Here is an 18,426-nt window from a genome sequence, read left to right on the forward strand (position 1 = left end):
ATGTAGCAGCTCTTGGCAGGGGCAGTGGTTAAGGTTTGAACATATTGTACCTTGTTGGCTATTCTCTTAGTCCTAAGGGACGCATTTTGCTCCTCCACAGACAGTAATCAGCTTGTCAGAGTCAAATAGCTTTTTGTTTTTCCTTTATCTAGTAAAATGCAGTGGGATAAGCCTTTCTGGGAAGCGATTTTTTTCCTTACCGCATGAACAGAAGGTCGTGAATGCTGTCTCTGAAACAAAGGGAAAGTGGTGATAGAAAAATCAGCAGCTAGGGCATAATTGGATTGGAGTTCTGTGAAAAAGACAACAATTCTTGCTTGGAAACTGGACTTTCTGCTATGCTATGCTTTTCTGTCTTAACATTAGATTAATAAGCAATGAGTACCCTGTTTCAGGCTTAATTTTTCAGGCTTTTTTCTGAGCACTCTATGAGAATAAATGCGTGACAAGCTATCTTACTTAGTGGTTGTCAATTTTTTAAAGACTTTTATGTTTTTAGAGCTCTTTTAAGTTCACAGCAAAACTGAGAAGAAGGTACAGAGAGTCCTCATATTTATATTCCATGCCTCCACGTGTACATAGCCTCCCCCATTATCAACATCTCCCGCCAGAGTGGTACAATTGTTACAACCGATTAACGTACACTGACTTGTTATAATCACTCAAAGTCCATAGTATACCTTAGGGTTCGCTCTTAGTGTTGTACATTTGATGAGTTTTGTCAAGTGTATAATGACATGTATCAATCATTATATTATCATATAGAGTATTTTAACTCCCCTAAAAATCCTCTGAGTTCTACCTATTAATCCTTATCCCCTCTATTCTCCCACCCTCTGGCAACCCCTGATCTTTTTAGTGTCTTCATAGTTTTGCCTTTTCCAGAAAGTCAAATAGTTGGAATCATACAGTATGTAGTCTTTTCAGATTGGAATCTTTCACCTAATACTATGTATTTAAGATACTTGCTTGTCTTTTCATGGCTTGATACCTCATTTCTTTTTAGCACTAAATAATATTCCATTATCTGGATGTACCACAATTTATACATTCATCTACTGAAGGATATCTTTTTTGCTTCCAAGTTTTGGCAATTATGAACAAAGCTTCTATAAACATCCGTGTGTGGTTTTTGTGTGGACATAGTTTTCAACTCCTTGGATAAATACCAAAGATCATGATTGCTAGATTGTATGGTAAGAGAATGTTTAGTTTTGTAAGAAACTGCCAAACTGTCTTCCAAAGTGGCTGTATTATTTTCTGTTCCCACTAGCAATGAATGAGAGATCCTGTTGTGTCACACCTTCACAAGCATTTGATGTCAGAGAACCAGATTTTGACCACTTAAATAGGTGTGTAGTGAGATGTCATTTTTTAATTTGCATTTCTCTGATGAGATGACTTACGTGAAACATCTTTTCATATGCTTTTTTCATTTGCTGCCGTCTGTATATCTTCTTTGGTGAGGTGTCTGTCAAGGTCTTTGACTATTTTTTTTAATTGGATTGTTTCCTTATTGTTGAGCTTTAAGAGTTCTTTATATATATTTTGATAACAGTCCTTTATCAGATGTATCTTTTGCAAATATTTTCTCTCAGTGTGGCTTGTCTTCTCATTTTCTTGACATGTCTTTCACAGAGAAGTTTTTAATTTTAATGAGGTCTAGCTTACCAATTATTCCTTTCATGGAATCATACCTTTGGTATATTATATCTAAAAAGTCATCACCACAGCTTCACCAGTGAATTCTACCAAACAGTCAAAGAAGATATAATACCTATTCTCCTCAAACTCTTCCAAAAAAGTGAAGAGACAATACTTTCCAACTCATTTTATGAGGCCAGTATCACCCTGATACCAAAACCTAGTAAAGATAACACAAAAAAAGAAAACTACAGACCGATATCTCCCATGAACACAGATGTAAAAATCCTAAATAAGATACTAGCGAATCGAATACAGCAACATATTAAAAAGATTATACACCACAATCAAGTGGGCTTCATCCCAGAGGCACAGGGATGGTTCAACATATGCAAATAGATTAATGTGATATACCACATAAACAAATTTAAAAATAAGAATCATATGATCATATCAATAGATGCAGAAAAAGCCTTCAACAAGATACAGCACCGATTTATGATCAAAACACTTAACAAAATTGGTATAGAAGGAAAGTACTTTAACATAATAAAGGCCGTATATGACAAACCCTTAGCCAACATTATACTTAATGACGAAAAACTAAAAACCTTCCCTCTAAGATCAGGAACAAGGCAAGGCTGTCCACTATCACCACTGTTATTCAGTATGACATTGGAGGTCTTAGTGAATGCAGTCAGACAAGAGACAGATATAAAAGGCATTCAAATAGGAGATGAAGAAGTCAAACTGTCACTATTTGCAGATGACATGATTCTCTATATAGAAAACCCTAAAGACTCCACAAGAACGCTCCTAGAAACAATAAGCAAATACAGTAAAGTCTCTGGATACAAAAATCAATGTTCAAAAATCCATAGTGTTTCTATACTCTAATAACGAAGTGTCAGAAAAAGAAGTGGAAAAATAATTCCTTTTGCAGTTGCAACAAAAAGAATAAAATACTTAGGAATAAATCTAACGAAATATGTGAAAGACCTATATAATGAAAACTATAAGACCCTGTTAAAAGAAATCAAAGAAGATACAAAGAAATGGAAAGATATTCCATATTCTTGGATTGGAAGAATCAACATAGTTAAAATGACCTTATTACCTAAAATACTATACAGATTTAATGCAATCACCATCAAAAGTCCATAAAGTACTATACAGATTTAATACAATCGCCATCAAAAGTCCATCAGCATTTTTTAAAGAAATACAACAAAAAATCATCAGATTTGTATGGAAGCACAAAAGACCCCAAATTGCCAAAGCCATCCTGAGAAAAAAGAATGAGGCTGGAGGCATCACTCTGCCCGACTTGAAATTATACTACAAAGTGACAGTAATCAAAACAGCATGGTATTGGCAGCAAAACAGACACATGGGCCAGTGGAACAGAATTGAGAGTCCAGAAGTAAACCCATATTTATGTGGGCAAATAATTTTTGACAAAAAAAGCCAAAAATATACAGTGGAGAAAGGAAAGACTCTTCAATAAATGGTGCTGGGAAAACTGGAAAGCCATGTGCAAAAGAATGAAATTGAACTGTTGTCTATCACCACACACCAAAATTAACTTAACTCAAAATGGATTAAAGACTTAAATATAAGACCTGAAACAATAAAATGCATAGAAGATAACATAGGAACGAAACTCAAGGACCTTGGACTTAAAGAGGATTTTATGAAGTAAAAGCCAAAATAAATGAATAGGACTACATGAAACTAAAAAGCTTCTGCTCAGCAAAAGAAATTATCAACAAAGTAAAGAGACAACCATCCAAGTGGGAAAGTATATTTGCAAGCAACGCCAATAAGGGCCTAATGTCCAGAATATACAAAGAATTCATACAACTCAATAACAATAAGGACAACAAAAATGATTCAATCAAAATACGGGCAGAGGACATGAACAGACACTTCTCCCTAGAGGACATACAAATGGCCAACAGATATATGAAAAGATGCTCAACATCGCTATCTATTAGGGAAATGCAAATCAAAACCACAATGACATACCTGTTAGATACCTCACACCTGTTAGAATAGCTATAATCAATAGGACATGTAATAACAAATGTTGGAGAGGATGTGGATCCTTCATACACTGCTGGTGGGACTGCAAATTGGTACAGCCACTATTGGAAAACAGTATGTAGGTTCCTCAAAAAATTAAGAATTGATCTACTATATGATCCACCAATCCCTCTACTGGGTATTTACCCCAAAAACTTGAGAACTCATATCCGAGAAGATATTTGCACACCAATGTTCATAGCAGCATTATTCAGTGTCCAGGACATGGAAGCAACCAGAGTGTCCTACGATAGATAATTGGCTAAAGAAGCTGTGGCACATATGGAATATTACTCAGCCATAAGAAGAGATGAAACACTGCCATTTGCAACAACATAGATGGACCCTGAAATAATCATACTAAGTGAAATAACCCAGACAGAAAAAATTGAAAATCACATGATATCACTTATGTGTGGGATATAAACCTAAAAGCAACAAATGAACAGGACAATCAAACAGAGACTCATGGACATGGACAATGGACTAGTGGTTACCAAAGGGTAAGGGGGAGGGAAAAGGGAGTAGGTAGATGGGGGGACAGAATTTAAATAATTTCTTCAATTAAATAAATAAATAAATAATTTTTAAAACATTTAAAAAATAAATAAAATGTCATCACCAAAACCAAGATTTATGTTATCTTTTAGGAGTTTTATAGCTTTGTCTTTTACATTTATGTCTATGATTCATTTTGAGTTAATTTTTGTGAAGGGTTTAAGGTCTGTGTCTACATTAATTTTTTGCATGCACATGTTCATTTGCCCCAGCACTATTTGTTAAAAAGATCATCTTTGCTCCTTTCTATTGCCTTTCTTCCTTTGTTAAAGATGTTTACGTGGATCTGTTTCTAGGTTCTGTATTCTATTCCATCGATCTTTTCATGTGTTCTTTCAGCAATACTACACTGATTACTATAACTTTAACAGTATATTTTGAAGTCGGGTAGTGTCAGTCTATTAACATTGTTCTCATTAAGTATTGTGTTGGCTATTCTGGGTCTTTTGCCTCTCCATATAAAGTTTAGAATCAGTTTGTCAATACCCACAATAACTTGCTGGGATTTTGATTGGTACTGCATTGAATCTATAGATCAAGTTGGGGAAGAACTGATATCTTTACAATAAATATCCATATATTTAGTTCTTTGCTTTTGTTACTCAGAGTTTTGTGATTTTCTTCATACAGATCTTGTACATACTTTGTTAGATTTATACCTAAGTATTTCATTTTGGGGGATGCTAATGTAAATGTTATTGATATAGTTGGTTTTTAATCTCAAATTCCACTTGTTCATTGCTGGTATATAGGAAAACAATTGACTTTTGTATATTAACCTTATATTCTACAACTTTGCTATAATGACTTACTAATTCCAGGAGTTTTCATCAGTTCTTCTGGATTTTCTACATAGATCATCATATCATCTGTGAACAAAGATAGTTTATTTCTTCCTGACCAATCTATATCTTTTATTTCCTTTTTTGTCTTATTGCATTAACTAGGACATGCAATATGATGTTGAAAAAGAGTATTGAGAGTTGGGGGCCAGCCTTGCCATGTTCTTCATCTAAGCAGGAAAGTGTCAAGTTTTTCACCATTAAGTATGATGTTAGCTGTAGGTTTTTTGTAGATGTTCTTTAATAAATTAAGAAAATTCTCTATTCTTAGTTTGCTGAAAGTTTTTATCATGAATGGATATAGGATTTTGTCAAGTGCTTTTTCTGCATCTATTGATATGATCATGTGATTTTCCTTCTTTAGCCTGCCGATGTGATGAATTACATTAATAAATTTTTAAAGGTTGACCCAGCCTTGCATACTTGGGATAAATCCCAGTTGGTTGTGGTGTATAATTCTTTTTATACATTGTTGGATTTGATTTACTAATATTTTGTTGAACATTTTCACATCTATTTTCATGACAGATATTGGCCTGTAGTTTTCTTGTAATGTCTTTCTCTGGTTTTGATATTAGGGTAATGTTGACCTCAGAATAAGTTAGAAAGTATTCTTTCTGCTTCTGTTCTCTGGAGGAGATTGTAGAGAATCGGTATAAGTTTTTCCTTACATTTTTGATAGAATTCACCACTGAACTGATCTGGACCCGGTACTTTCTGTTTTAGAAGGTCATTTGTTGATTCAATTAATTTAATAGATATGAGCCTATTCAGATTGTCCATTTCTTATTGTCTGAATTATAGAGGATTGTGTCTTTTAAGGAACTGGTTTATTTCATCTAGGTTATCACGTTTGTGGGAATAAAGTTGTTCATAATATTCCTTTATTATCCTTTTAATGTCAGAGGAATCTGTAGTGATGTCCCCTCTTTTCGTCCCCTCTTTTCTGATGTTGGTAATTTGTGTCTTTTCTCTTTCTTAGCTTAGCTAGAAGTTTATTGTTTCATTGATCCAGGTTTTAGTTTTATTGATTTTTTTAATTGATTTCCTGTTTTTAATTTCATTGATTTCTATTCCAATTTTCATTATTATTTATTTTCTTCTGCTTTGAATTTAATTTGCTCTTTGAATTTAATTTGCTCTTTGAATTTAATTTGCTCTTCTTTTTTTAGTTTCCTAAGGGGAATGCTTAGGTTATTTTGGATTGTTTTTCTTTTTGAGTATATCCATTCATGTTATAAATTTCCCTCTAAGCCTTGTTTTTGTACATCTCACAAATTTTGATAAGTTGTTTTTTATTTTCATTTAGTTCAAAATATCTTAAAATTTCTCTTGAGATTTCTATTTCTTCTTTGACTGATGTGTTATTTAGAAATGTGTTATTTAATCTCCAAATATTGTGGGATTTTCCAGCTATCTTTCTGCCATTGATTTCTGGTTTAACTCCATTGTGGTTTAAGAGTGTTGTGTCCAGAATAACCAGACCCAACTTGAGTGCTCTTAACCAGGAGACAGTTTATTAGCCAGCGGCTGTCCTTGCAAAGGAGCAGCCCCGAATTGCCAAGATACAAGGTTTTTAAGCCCCAAATCCCATTCCTCATTCTGTCTTAAATACAAAGGTCCATCTTTCTCCTATTCATTACCTGTCAACCCACTGGTCAGGTGTGCAAGCGGGAAGTACAGAAGCAGAAAGCTTATTGTTAGAATGTTATGTTCCTATGGGTGATTGCCTATGTTCCCATGGGCAATAGCCAGTGTTCCCATGGGCGATGGCCAAACAGTAATTTTCAGCTTATATACAATTGATTATTTTTCATGCCACGAAAGCAAGCAGGGTTACACAGGCTAAAATTGGCAGTTAGCGTATGAGCTCATTGTTACAAGTTTCATGATTAACAGAATGTGGTTAGGGGTTCCAGAAACTAGGCCTAAGTTGTAGACTTCCTTTGTCCAGTTTCAGGTTTTAATTATTCTTTAACCCTTTCACATTTCAGCGGGCTATTACAAAGAGCAGACATTGTATGGTTCTATTCTTTTAAATTTGTGAAAATGTGTTCTTTGGCCCAGAATGTGATCTATATTGGTGAATGTTCCTTCCATGTAAACTTGAGAAGAATGTGTAATCTGCTATTCTTGGATGAAGAATTCTTTAGATATCAATCATATCCAGTTGATTGATAGTGCTGTTAATTTCAACTGTGGGCTTACTGATTTTCTGCCTGCTAGATTTGTCCATTTCTGATAGAAGAGTGTTAAAGTCTCCAATTATAATAGTGGATTCATCTGTTTCTCCTTGTAGTTCTAAGAGTGTGATCTTAGGAATTTTGACACTGTCGTTAGGCACATAAACATTAAGGATTATTTTGTTTTCTTGGAGTATTGACCCCTTTGTCATTATGTAGTGCCCCTCTTTCTCCCTGATAATGTTCCTTACTCTGAAGTCTGCATTGTCTGAAATTAATATAGTTACTCCCATTTTATTTTGATTGCTGTCACCATGGTTCTCTTTCTCCATCCCATTACTTTTTATTTATATGTCTTTTTATTTAAAGTGAGTTTATTGTGAACAACACATAGTTTGGGTCTTATTTTTGATCCACTCTGACAATCTCTGTCTTTTAATTGGTATATTTAGATCCTTGACATTTAAAGTGATTATTGATATAGTTGGTTTTCTATCTACCGTATCTGTTACAGTCACAGTGCAGGAGGCAAAAAGTCCTAAATTAAGGTATGGGCAGAACCACACTCTCTCTGGAGGCTCTCAAAAGAATCCTTTCCTTACCTCTTCTAGCTTCTTTTGGCGGCCAGCATTTTTTGGCTTGTGGCTACAACACAACAATTTCTGCTTCTGTCTTTACATCACCTTCTCCTCTTTATGTGTGTCTTCCTTTACTTCTCTAAGGATACTTGTGATGGGATTGAGGGCCCAACTAAATAATCCAGGATAACCTCTTGATTTCAGATTCCTTAATTTAATCATCATATAAAGTATCATTCACAATTTCTAGGAATTAGGACATGGACATATCTTTAGGAGATCTTGTGGGTTGAATTGTGTCCCCCCAAATTTACATGTTGAGATCCTAGCTCCAAGTACTTAAGAATGTGACCTCATTTGGAAATACGATCATTGTAGATGTAATTAGTTATTATGAAGTCATACTGTAGTAGGATGGGCCCCATCCAAAATAATTGGTATCCTGATAAAAAACGGAAACTGGATACAGACATGCACCCAGGGAGAACACCATATACAGTTTGGAGTTATGCTGCCACAACCAAGGAACACTGAAAATTGCCAGCAAACCACCAGAAACTAGGAAAGAAGCATGAAACAGATTTTCTCTCATATCTTTCTGGATGAACCAGTCCTGCTGACACCTTGATTTCAGATTTCTGGCCTCTAGAATTGTGAGGCAATACATTTTTACTGTTTGAGCCACCAGATTTGTGGTACTTTGACAGGGCAGCTCTAGCAAATTAATATAGGAGCCATTATCAGCCTACCACACTGTGGTTGAAATCTGCTATAGTGAATTGTTACCAAGAAGTGAGGACTGGGACTACCAGAGACTTAGTTTCTCCCTGACACCCATCAGTATGCTTATGGCCTTTATGTTTATCCTTACTCCTCTCTTTACTTAACAGATGAGGCTGTTGTAATGTGATATGAAGGTTAATAGGATCCCATTAACACCTCCTGATTTGTCTACATTCTGATATAATAGGGTGGGAGGTTGTATTTAATAAGAACAGTTTGTTAACATTTTAGACCACAATCAAGAATCAAATATGGGTTTTCACAAATGTCTCTAGTAAGAGACTTAGTACACACAAAGGATCCATTGAAAGAATAAAATCAAGGCATTTCCCTTTGTGTATTTTGCCAAATATCTCCAACCTTGAGTAAACCTGGGACCAGTTTGCAGAAATAGCCCATGAATAATTTTCTAAATTCAGTGAGACCCTTATTAGCCTTTGTGGGGTCAGTTTAATAAAAAATACTTGAATATTTGCAATGTACTGGACATCATGCTAGATACTAGTGACAGAAAGACATATAAGGACATCGAAGTGTTCACTGTCTTGTAGGGGAGTCAGGCACATAAAAATGTAATTACATTGTAATATGATAAGGGTAATAATATAAACATAGTATTTGCAAGTACTGAGAGATCTGGTAGACATTAAGGAAAGTTCCATGGAGATGATTCTTTAACAGGTTTTGAAAGATAAAGAGAAATTTGTGGGACAGAAAAGGTGGAGAACATAGGAGAACAGAAAATACAAAAGAATGAAAAAACATGGTATATTCAAAGAAACTATAAGTAGCTTGATGTTGATAGAACACAAATTGTAGAGAGCAGCAGGAGATGAAACTGCAGAAGTTAACGGACAGTTTCTGGGGAAACTGATGTGTTGCTGCTGTTTTAGATCACTGTAACAGTCAAGGTGCATGTGGATACATGTTACTGTTACTTTTCCTCTGCTTGCCTGTGTTTTTTTAATTAGACCGCTCTATTCAGTGGACAACATTCCAAAGAGTATCTCTTATGGTTAAAAAGCAAATATCCAAAATTTAAGGAATTTCCCATTTGCCTGGTTTTATTTCAAAACTCTCCAAATTAGACACAAAGAAAATCAGCTGAATATGTCAACAAATTAGGGAAAGAATTTTTTTTCTTTATTAAATTAAGGTGGCAAAGCAGAATTAGTATACTCTACAAGCTTCTGGTTTTTTCAAGAGATCTGCCAAACCATTGAGTCTTTGCCTATTTCTTTACCAGCCTATAACCTCTTGTTAAGGCCCTGGGTACTTAAGCTTTGATAGTTTCTTTAAAACAAAAATATATTGCTACATTTTGGAATTATTTGTGGGTGAATGAGTGAGTGTGTTTGGAGACCGAAAGATATCTCTTTATTTTCCTTTGAGGACTTTAATGGTACCCCAACTAAGTGGCTACATTTGGAAAATAGAATACTAAAAGGTCTACCATTGGGCAAGAGCTGTGGAGAAATCAATTAGCCATGTAACTGACACAAAACCAAGCCCTGCTGAATAGCTACTGGGATCTCTCTGCTCCTAGGCCCTGGTCCTTTAAAGTTTGTTAAGCACGTAATCCATCCAAGTAAGTAGCTGCCATCTAAAGAAAGATAGTGGATATTGTTGTAAATTCTTAAATATAGTTCCCAAGAGTGCCCTGTAGTTTAATAAAGAGCCAGCCATTGGGTATTGAGGGAGAGAGGCAGCGAGGAATAAGAAAAGATGTGGCTCAAACTAAAAACTCCACACCTTAGTAAAGAGGTGTGGAGTAAAGAGCAGCCTCTTAAGGTCCCTTACTCCTCCCATTTTGCCCTTCCAAAAACCCAAACATTATATAACCATTGTTTTTAAGGAACCCTGGGCAATAGGTAATGATGAGATGGAATAATTTATTTGATATACTATGTGAAAATAAAATTGGAATTCTGCATTCGTTGAATGGAATTAAACTGATAAGTGCTCATGAAGTTATAGAATGAGATACTTTCTTATGTATTTCACTTTCTAAGTTCCTTAAATAGAAAAAGAGGAAAAGTCTATATATCTTGAAAATCATTATTGGTTAGGAATGGTTTCAGCTACAAGTAACTAACAATAGCTTAAAACTTTGTGAATCCCTATAACACAAGAATTAAGACTCTTTGAGCAGCTAAACTAGAGGACCTAGGTTCTTTCTATCTCTCTGCTTTGCCATTTTTAGCTTTTACCTTTTAGTTTCAAGTTAGTTTCCTGACAAAGGATGAGGAAGAAAAATGGGTGAGCACCAAGGACTTTCCTTCTCTAGCTTTCTCTTTTATAAGGAAACAAAAGCTTCCCCAGAAGTACAGTCTTCTACTCTAAACCCCACTGTATTTCTGTGTCGTTGTCCTGAACTGTGTGACAGATTTAATGTTAGCTGCATGGGAGGTTGGGAAAGTGAGTATCTGGTGTTTTGGTCTTTATAGTAGGAGGGTTGGGTATGGGAGTTGGGTTAAAAAACCAATAGTGCCTTCATCAGACCTATTGCCTCTTCCCTTTCTCTATCCTGCTACCATCCCCTCCTCTCAAGTAATCCAGCACACAAGACATTAATTAACAACAATCTTTTCAGGACCAGAAAGGCCTGGTAAGCCATTCAGATTTCCAGTTTTAAAGTCACTGGACACAATTTAGTTTATGGCCTTACTGAAGAAAGTCACAAGACAATATCGTTAAAAAGAGAAAGAAGGATTCTGGGAAGGTGATGGAGTAAGAAGCATCAGGGATCTGTCTCCCCACTTAGACAACAATTGTACTGGCTGAGTCTGTCTAACATAACCATTTTGGAACTCGAGTCTATTGAAGGCTTGCAACATTCAGGGGAAGTACTGGAGGATAAATTGTGGTTAATTTAAGTCAATTTCTGTTCAGGACAGGAGCAGCTAACCATCCGCATCCTGCATCCTCAGCCAGTTGCCAGGTAGCTGTGCATATGTTCCTGGAGCACCTTGTACACAGTGGGTAGGAGCTATGACGGGCAAAAAAGACCCTGTTCTCCAGATATCAGGGATCTGTTTTCTGATTGTTACTTCTGATCACAGAGGTATAGACAAAGAGGTGGGTAGCCTCTTTGTTGCTTCTCCACCCCTCTCATTGTTATAAGTCCTCCACCTCTCGGCGATGTACTTCTAGAGGATTTAAAGGAGCTGCACTTTTTCCTCCCCTTTATTTTTACTTTTTACCCTTTCATGAGCCAGACATTAAAGACTAGGACATTCAAAAACAATTGCATATATGGAGAAAATTAGAAAGTGACTGCACATGTTCAGGGAAAGGCTCAGTAAAAACCTAAGAAGATACTGCATGTACACCTCAGACAGATCTTTGGCACAGAGATACCCTACAACAATCGAAAATCCAAAAACAATAAGAAAAATCAACAAACCCTAGAGAAGGGGGAGAATGTGATTTTCAAAGTTATGACTTTATTAGATTCAAATGACTACTGTTCAATAAAAAAATCACAAGGCATACAAAGAAATAGCAAAGTATGACCATTCAAAGGAAAAAAATAAATCACTGTCATGAAAAGACCTGGTGGCAGATCTACTAGACAAAGACTTTAAAGCAGTTGTCTTAAAGATGATCAAAGAACTAAAGGAAGATGTAGAGAAAATCAAGAGAACAATGTATGAACACAGTGGAAATATCAACAAGAAAATAGAAAACCTAAAAAGAAACCAAAAAAATTCTGGACCTGAAGAGTACAATAATTGAAATGAAAAAAATCTACTAGAGGGATTCAGAGGCAGATTTGAGCAGGCAAAAGAAAGAATCAGCAAACTTGAAGGTAAGAGAATGGAAATTATTGAATGAGGCACAGAAAATAAAAAAATCTTTGGAGTCCAGAAGACCGTGGGCCAATGTATGCAAAGTGTTAAAATAAAAAACTGCCAACCAAGAATACTGTTTCCAGCAAAACTGTCCTTCAAAAGTGAGGGAGAAATTAAGATGTTCCCAGATAAATGAAAGCGGAGGGAGTTCATGACCACTAGTCCTGCCCTACAAGAGAGTCCTGAAAGGTGAAATGAAAGAATGCTAGACAGTAACTCAACACTATAGGGAGAAATAAAAATCTCAAAAAAAGTAAATACATGGGAAACTATAAAGCTAGTATTATTGTAAGAATGGTTTGTAACTACACTTTTTGCTTTCTATATGATTTAAGAGACTAATACATTTTTTTAATGAGTGTAAAAGCTAGCATTACTCTAATTTTGGTTTGTAACTCCAAATCTCGTTTTCACCATAACTTAAGAGACTAATGTATTTAAAAGATTATTAGTTTATGTATTGGGGCCCATAATGTATAAAGATATAATTTTGGTTTTCTAATCAACAACCAAAAGAAACAGAGGTGGACAGAGAACTGTAAAGGAGCAGAGTTTTTATATATTATTGAAGTTAAACTAGTATAAATTCAAATTAGAGTATTGTAACTTTAGGTTGTTAAATGTAATCCCCATGGTAGCCACAAAGAAACTAGCTACAAAATATACACAAAAGGAAATGAGAAAGAAATTTAAACATTTTGCTATAAAAAATCAACGAAACATAAAAGAAGACAGTAATGCAGGAAATGAGGGACAAAAAAAGCCGTATAGCATGTAGAAGACAGCACGATGACAGAAATGTTCCCTCCTTATCAGTAATTACTTTAAATGTCAGTGGATTAAACTCTTCAATCAAAAGACAGAGACTGACAGAGTGGATAAAAACGTGATCAAACTGTATGCTGTCTCCAAGAGACTCACTTGAGATCCAAAGACACAAACAGGTTGAAAGTGAAAAGATAAGAAAAGATGTTCTATGCAAATAGTAATCAAAAGATAGTAGTGGCAACTATATCAGTATCAGAAAAAATAAATTTTGGATCAAAATAGGTAACAAGAGACAAAGAAGGACATTATATATTAATAAAAGTTTCAAGACAGCAAAAGGATATAACAGTTATAAACATTTACACATCTAATGACAGACTATCCAAAAAAAAAGAACAAAAATGACAAAATTGAAGAGAGAAATAGACAGTTGGCGACTTTAATACTGTACTCACAATAATGGTTAGAAAGACTAGACAAAATAAGTAAGGAGATAGAGGATTTAACACAATAAACCAACTAGATCTACCAGATATATATATATGTATATATATATAAAAAACACTCCACAACAATAGCATACACATTTTTCACAAGTGCACAAGGGGACATTTTCCAGGATACACCATATATTAGACTGCAAATTAAGTCTCAATAGATTTTAAAAGATAGATAATGGTACCAAGTGTCTTCTCTGACCATAGTGAAATGAAGGTTATAAATCAACAGCAAAAAAATTGAAAAATTCACAAAATTGTGGAAATTAAACAATATACTCTTAAACAATGGATTAAAGAAGAAATCATAAGGGAAATTAGAAAATACTTACAGATGAATGAAAACAGAAACAACATGCCGACACCAATGGGACACAGTGAGAGCAGTGCTAAGGGAGAAATTTATAGCTATAAATGCTTACATTAAAAAAAAAATTTAAATCAACAACCTAACTTTACAACTTAAGGAACTGGAAAAAGAACAAACTAAATCCTAAGCCAGCAGAAAGAAGGAAATAAAGATTAGAGGAGATTTAAATGAAATAGAGACTAAAAAAACAGTAGCAAAAATCAGTGAAACTAAAAATTGGTTCTTTGAAGAGATTAACAAAATTGACAGACTTTTAAAAAGCTAGATGGATGAAGGAAAAACGACTCAAATTACTAAAGTCAAATTAAAGTAGAGACATTACTACTGGTTCTACAGAAACAAAAAGGATCATATGAGAGTACAATGGACAATTGTACAACAAATTGAATAACCTAGATGAAATAGACAGGTTCCTAGAAACATAAAACCTACTAAGACTAACTCATGAAAAAAAGAAAGTCTGAATATACATATAACTAGTAAGGAGATTGAATCAGCAATCAAAAATCTCTCATCAAAGTTAACTCCTAGACCTGATAGCTTTATTGATGAATTTTACTACACATTTCAAGAAGAATTATATCAATCCTTCTCAAACTTTTCAAAAAAATTGAAACGGAGGGAACACTTGCTAACTCAACATGAGGCCAAAGCCAGATAAAGACACTACAAGAAAACTACAGACCAATATCTCTTATGAACACTAATGGAAAAATCTTCAACAAAATACTAGCAAACAGAATTTAGCAGCATTTATACAGCATAATTATACACCATGACCAAGTGGTATTTATTCCTGGAATGCAAGGCTATTTCAACATGTGGAAATTGATCAGTGTGGTACACACATTAACAAAACAAAGGGAGACAAAAAGACATGATCCTATCAATTGATGCAGAGAAAAGCATTTGACAAAATTCAATACGCTTTATATTATAAAAACACTCTATTCAATGGGAATACAAGGAAACTACCTCAACATAATAAAAGCCCTGTATGAAAAATCTATAGCATGCATCAGAAAGACAAAACTTTTCTTCTGAGATCAGGAACAAGTCAAGGATTCCTGCTTTCACTACTTATATTCAACATAGTACTGGGAGTTTTCATCAGATCAATTAGGCAAGAAAAAGAAGTAAAAGGCACCCATATTGGAAAAGGAGAACTAACATTATCTCTGTTCACAGATGATATGAATTTATATGTAGAAAACTCTAAAGATTCCACAAAAAAACCTATTAGAATTAATAGATGAATTAAGCAAAGGGGCAGAATACAAAGTCAACACATAAAAACCACTTGCATTTCTATACATGAACATCTGAAAAGGAAATTACAAAAAACAATTCCATTTATACTAGCATCAAAAGGAATAAAATACTTAGGAATTAATGTAGGAGGTAAAAGACTCATACAATGGAAACTACAAAACACTAGTGAAAAAAATGAAGATATAAATAAATAGAAACACATTCCACTTTCATGGATTAGAAGACTTAATATTATTAAAATGTCAATATTATCCAAAGTGATCTAGAGATTCAAAGCAATCTATATCAAAACCCCAATGACATTTTTTGCATTAATTTAAAAAAAATCTTAAAATTCATATGGAATCTTAGGGGAACCCAAATAGCCAAAATAACCTTGAAAAAAGAATAAAACTTCCTGATTTCAAAACTTACTACAAAGCTACAGTAATCAAAACAGTGTAGTCTTGGCATACAGAAAGACATTTAGATCAATGGAATAGAATAGAGATTCCAGAAATTAACCCTCATATATGTGATCAAGTCATTTTTGACAAAGGTGACAAGACCATTAAATGGAGAAAGTACAGTCTTTTCAACAAATAGTGCTGGGAAAACTGGATCTCCATATGCAAAAGAATAAAGTTGGACCCTTCTTTAACACCATACACAAAAATTAACTCAAACCGGATCAAGGATCTAAATGTAAGACCTAAGACAATAAAACTCTTAAAAGAAAATATAAGACAAAAGCTTCATAACATTGGATATGACACCAAAGTTGCAAGGTAAGAAAAGAAAAAATAGATAAATTTAACTTTATTAAAAAATTAAAAATTTTATGCATAAAAAGACAGAGTAGGAAGGCTACCCTACTCTGGAGAAAATTTTGCAAATCATATATCTGATAAGGGACTCATATCTAGAATATATAGAGAACTTCTAAAACTCAACAACAAAAAAACAACCTGATTCAAAAATGGGCAAGTAGGTATTTCTTGAAAGAAGATATTCAGATGGCCAAAAAGCACATGAAAAGATGCTCAACATCACTAATCATTAGGGAAATGCAAATCAAAGCTATAATTAGATACCACTTTATACCCATTAGGATGGCTACTATAAAAAAAAAAAAAAGAAAACAATCATTAGAGAAGATGTAGAGAAATTGGAACCCTTATGCACTGTTGGTGGGCATGTAAAATGGTACAGCTAATGTGGAAAACAGTATGGTGGTTCCTCAAAAATTAAAAACAGAATTAGCATATGATCCAGCAATTTCACTTCTGGGTATATAACCAAAAGAATTGAAAGCAGGGTCTTGAAGAGGTATTTGTATGCCCACATTCATAGCAGTGTTATTCACAATAGCTAAAACATGGAAGCAACCCAGGTATCTGTCGACTGATGAATAGATAAACAAAATATGGTATATACATACAATGGGATATCATTTATCTTTAAAAAGGTTAGAAATTCTACAGTATGCAACAACATGGATGGCTCGTGAAGAAATACTAAGTGAAATAAGTCACAAAAGATGCTAAATACTATATGGTTTCACATATATGAGTAGTCAGAATCATTAAGACAGAAAGTGAAATGGTGGCTGCCAGGGGATGGGGCGGGGAGGGGAGATTGGGGAGTTATTATTTAGTGGCTATAGAGTTTTAGTTCTAGAAAATGAAAAGAGTTATGGGGATGGATGATGGTCATGGTCACACAATGTAAATGTATTTAATACCACTGACTTGTACACTTAAAATGGTAGATTTTGTTATAAGTATTTTACCACAATGAAAAATTAAAATTAAAAGAAAGTAGAAGAAATACGAAAATTTGTACTTCCTACTTTACTGTGATACTAGGGATTCCCATAGAAGTCGAGATGACCAGGACTTTGGCTACTTACATTGAAACCTGAAGTAAGATTGTATTTCTCAATCCCATCAAATAGTAAGCGAGATTTTAAAACAGAATACCTTACCTTTCCCAACTTAAACTGGTAAATTATATTTGCCACCCTTTTTCCTACACTGCCCAATCTCTTAGAGTTGGCCTGTATCACCTTTGGAGCTCAGTTTCCTTTTTGTTGTGATTTGTTGGGTATCTGCAACTTACTTGGCATAAGACATTACCCATGAGAATCATGATTCTTTGCATTTGTCATAAGCAAGAGAGGGGAACAAGGAACCAAAATAAAAATGAGTGATCTGGTGTGACTGAGTCAAAACTTATACTACTTAGAGGAATGTTATATCAATGGTCTGAATGATGTAGAATAATACATTAATATTAATCCCAGATCATGATGATGATCCAGCAATTCATTGTTGACTCTGGTTTTAATATTCTTTTTCCACACACTCTCACCAGTTTGTTATCTTGTTTGTAATATACCTTTTCCTCTTGACAGAGATAAACTTTATAAAAGGAGGAATCCAGTTCTTGACACAGCTTGACTCCTGTGGCATATTGATATTCTTCCCTATAAAATTAAAGTAATTGAGACCCTAAAAGAAAATGCTTAAAAGAATATAGTTAAAATTACTATTAGTGGTTTGGGGAGTGAAGAAGTAAAAAGGTTGTTGTTTATGAATTGACATTTTTTGCACAAAGCATTTTAGTTGGTAATAAAGTTCGGTGATGGAATCAGATACCTGAAAAAAATAAATTGACCCACAAGACATAACACCAGGGTCCTTTCATACAACAGCAGTATAACTCTAGCACACTGCAATTATCTTAGGCACCTTTTTGTAATAAAGGGAATCTGGTATCTAACAAAAAAGTGAGGAGGATAAACTCATTCTCACTTACTTGCATAATGAAATATACTTTGGAAATGGAGATGCAAAGGCCATAACAGGACACACACATTCTGAAAGTATGCCTTGTATGATCTGAGAATCCAAAAGTGAAAAGTTGTTTTTTTGTTTTTTTTTAAACAGTTATTCTCATGCCACTATATAAAACTTGACCCAATCACTGAAAAAGAATTTATTGAGCACCT

At 34.4% G+C, this 18,426-nt stretch overlaps 1 protein-coding gene across 3 annotated transcripts in view; it reads left to right on the plus strand.

Annotated features, from left to right (window-relative positions):
* ATF7 (activating transcription factor 7) overlaps positions 1-18,426 on the plus strand; it is a 78,374-nt gene that overhangs the window by 28,110 nt on the left and 31,838 nt on the right. Inside the window, exon 3 of one of the 3 annotated variants that reach the window (XM_023520758.1) lies at positions 11,566-11,751. The exons of the other annotated variants lie outside the window; for them this stretch is intronic. Coding sequence (XP_023376526.1) covers positions 11,665-11,751 — 87 coding nt within the window. The 5' untranslated portion in view covers positions 11,566-11,664. The remainder of the gene's footprint in view (positions 1-11,565; positions 11,752-18,426) is intronic. 3 annotated transcript variants of the gene reach the window in all.

This window comes from Pteropus vampyrus, unplaced genomic scaffold (genome assembly GCF_000151845.1).
Source record: "Pteropus vampyrus isolate Shadow unplaced genomic scaffold, Pvam_2.0 Scaffold276, whole genome shotgun sequence".
NCBI lineage: Eukaryota > Metazoa > Chordata > Mammalia > Chiroptera > Pteropodidae > Pteropus > Pteropus vampyrus.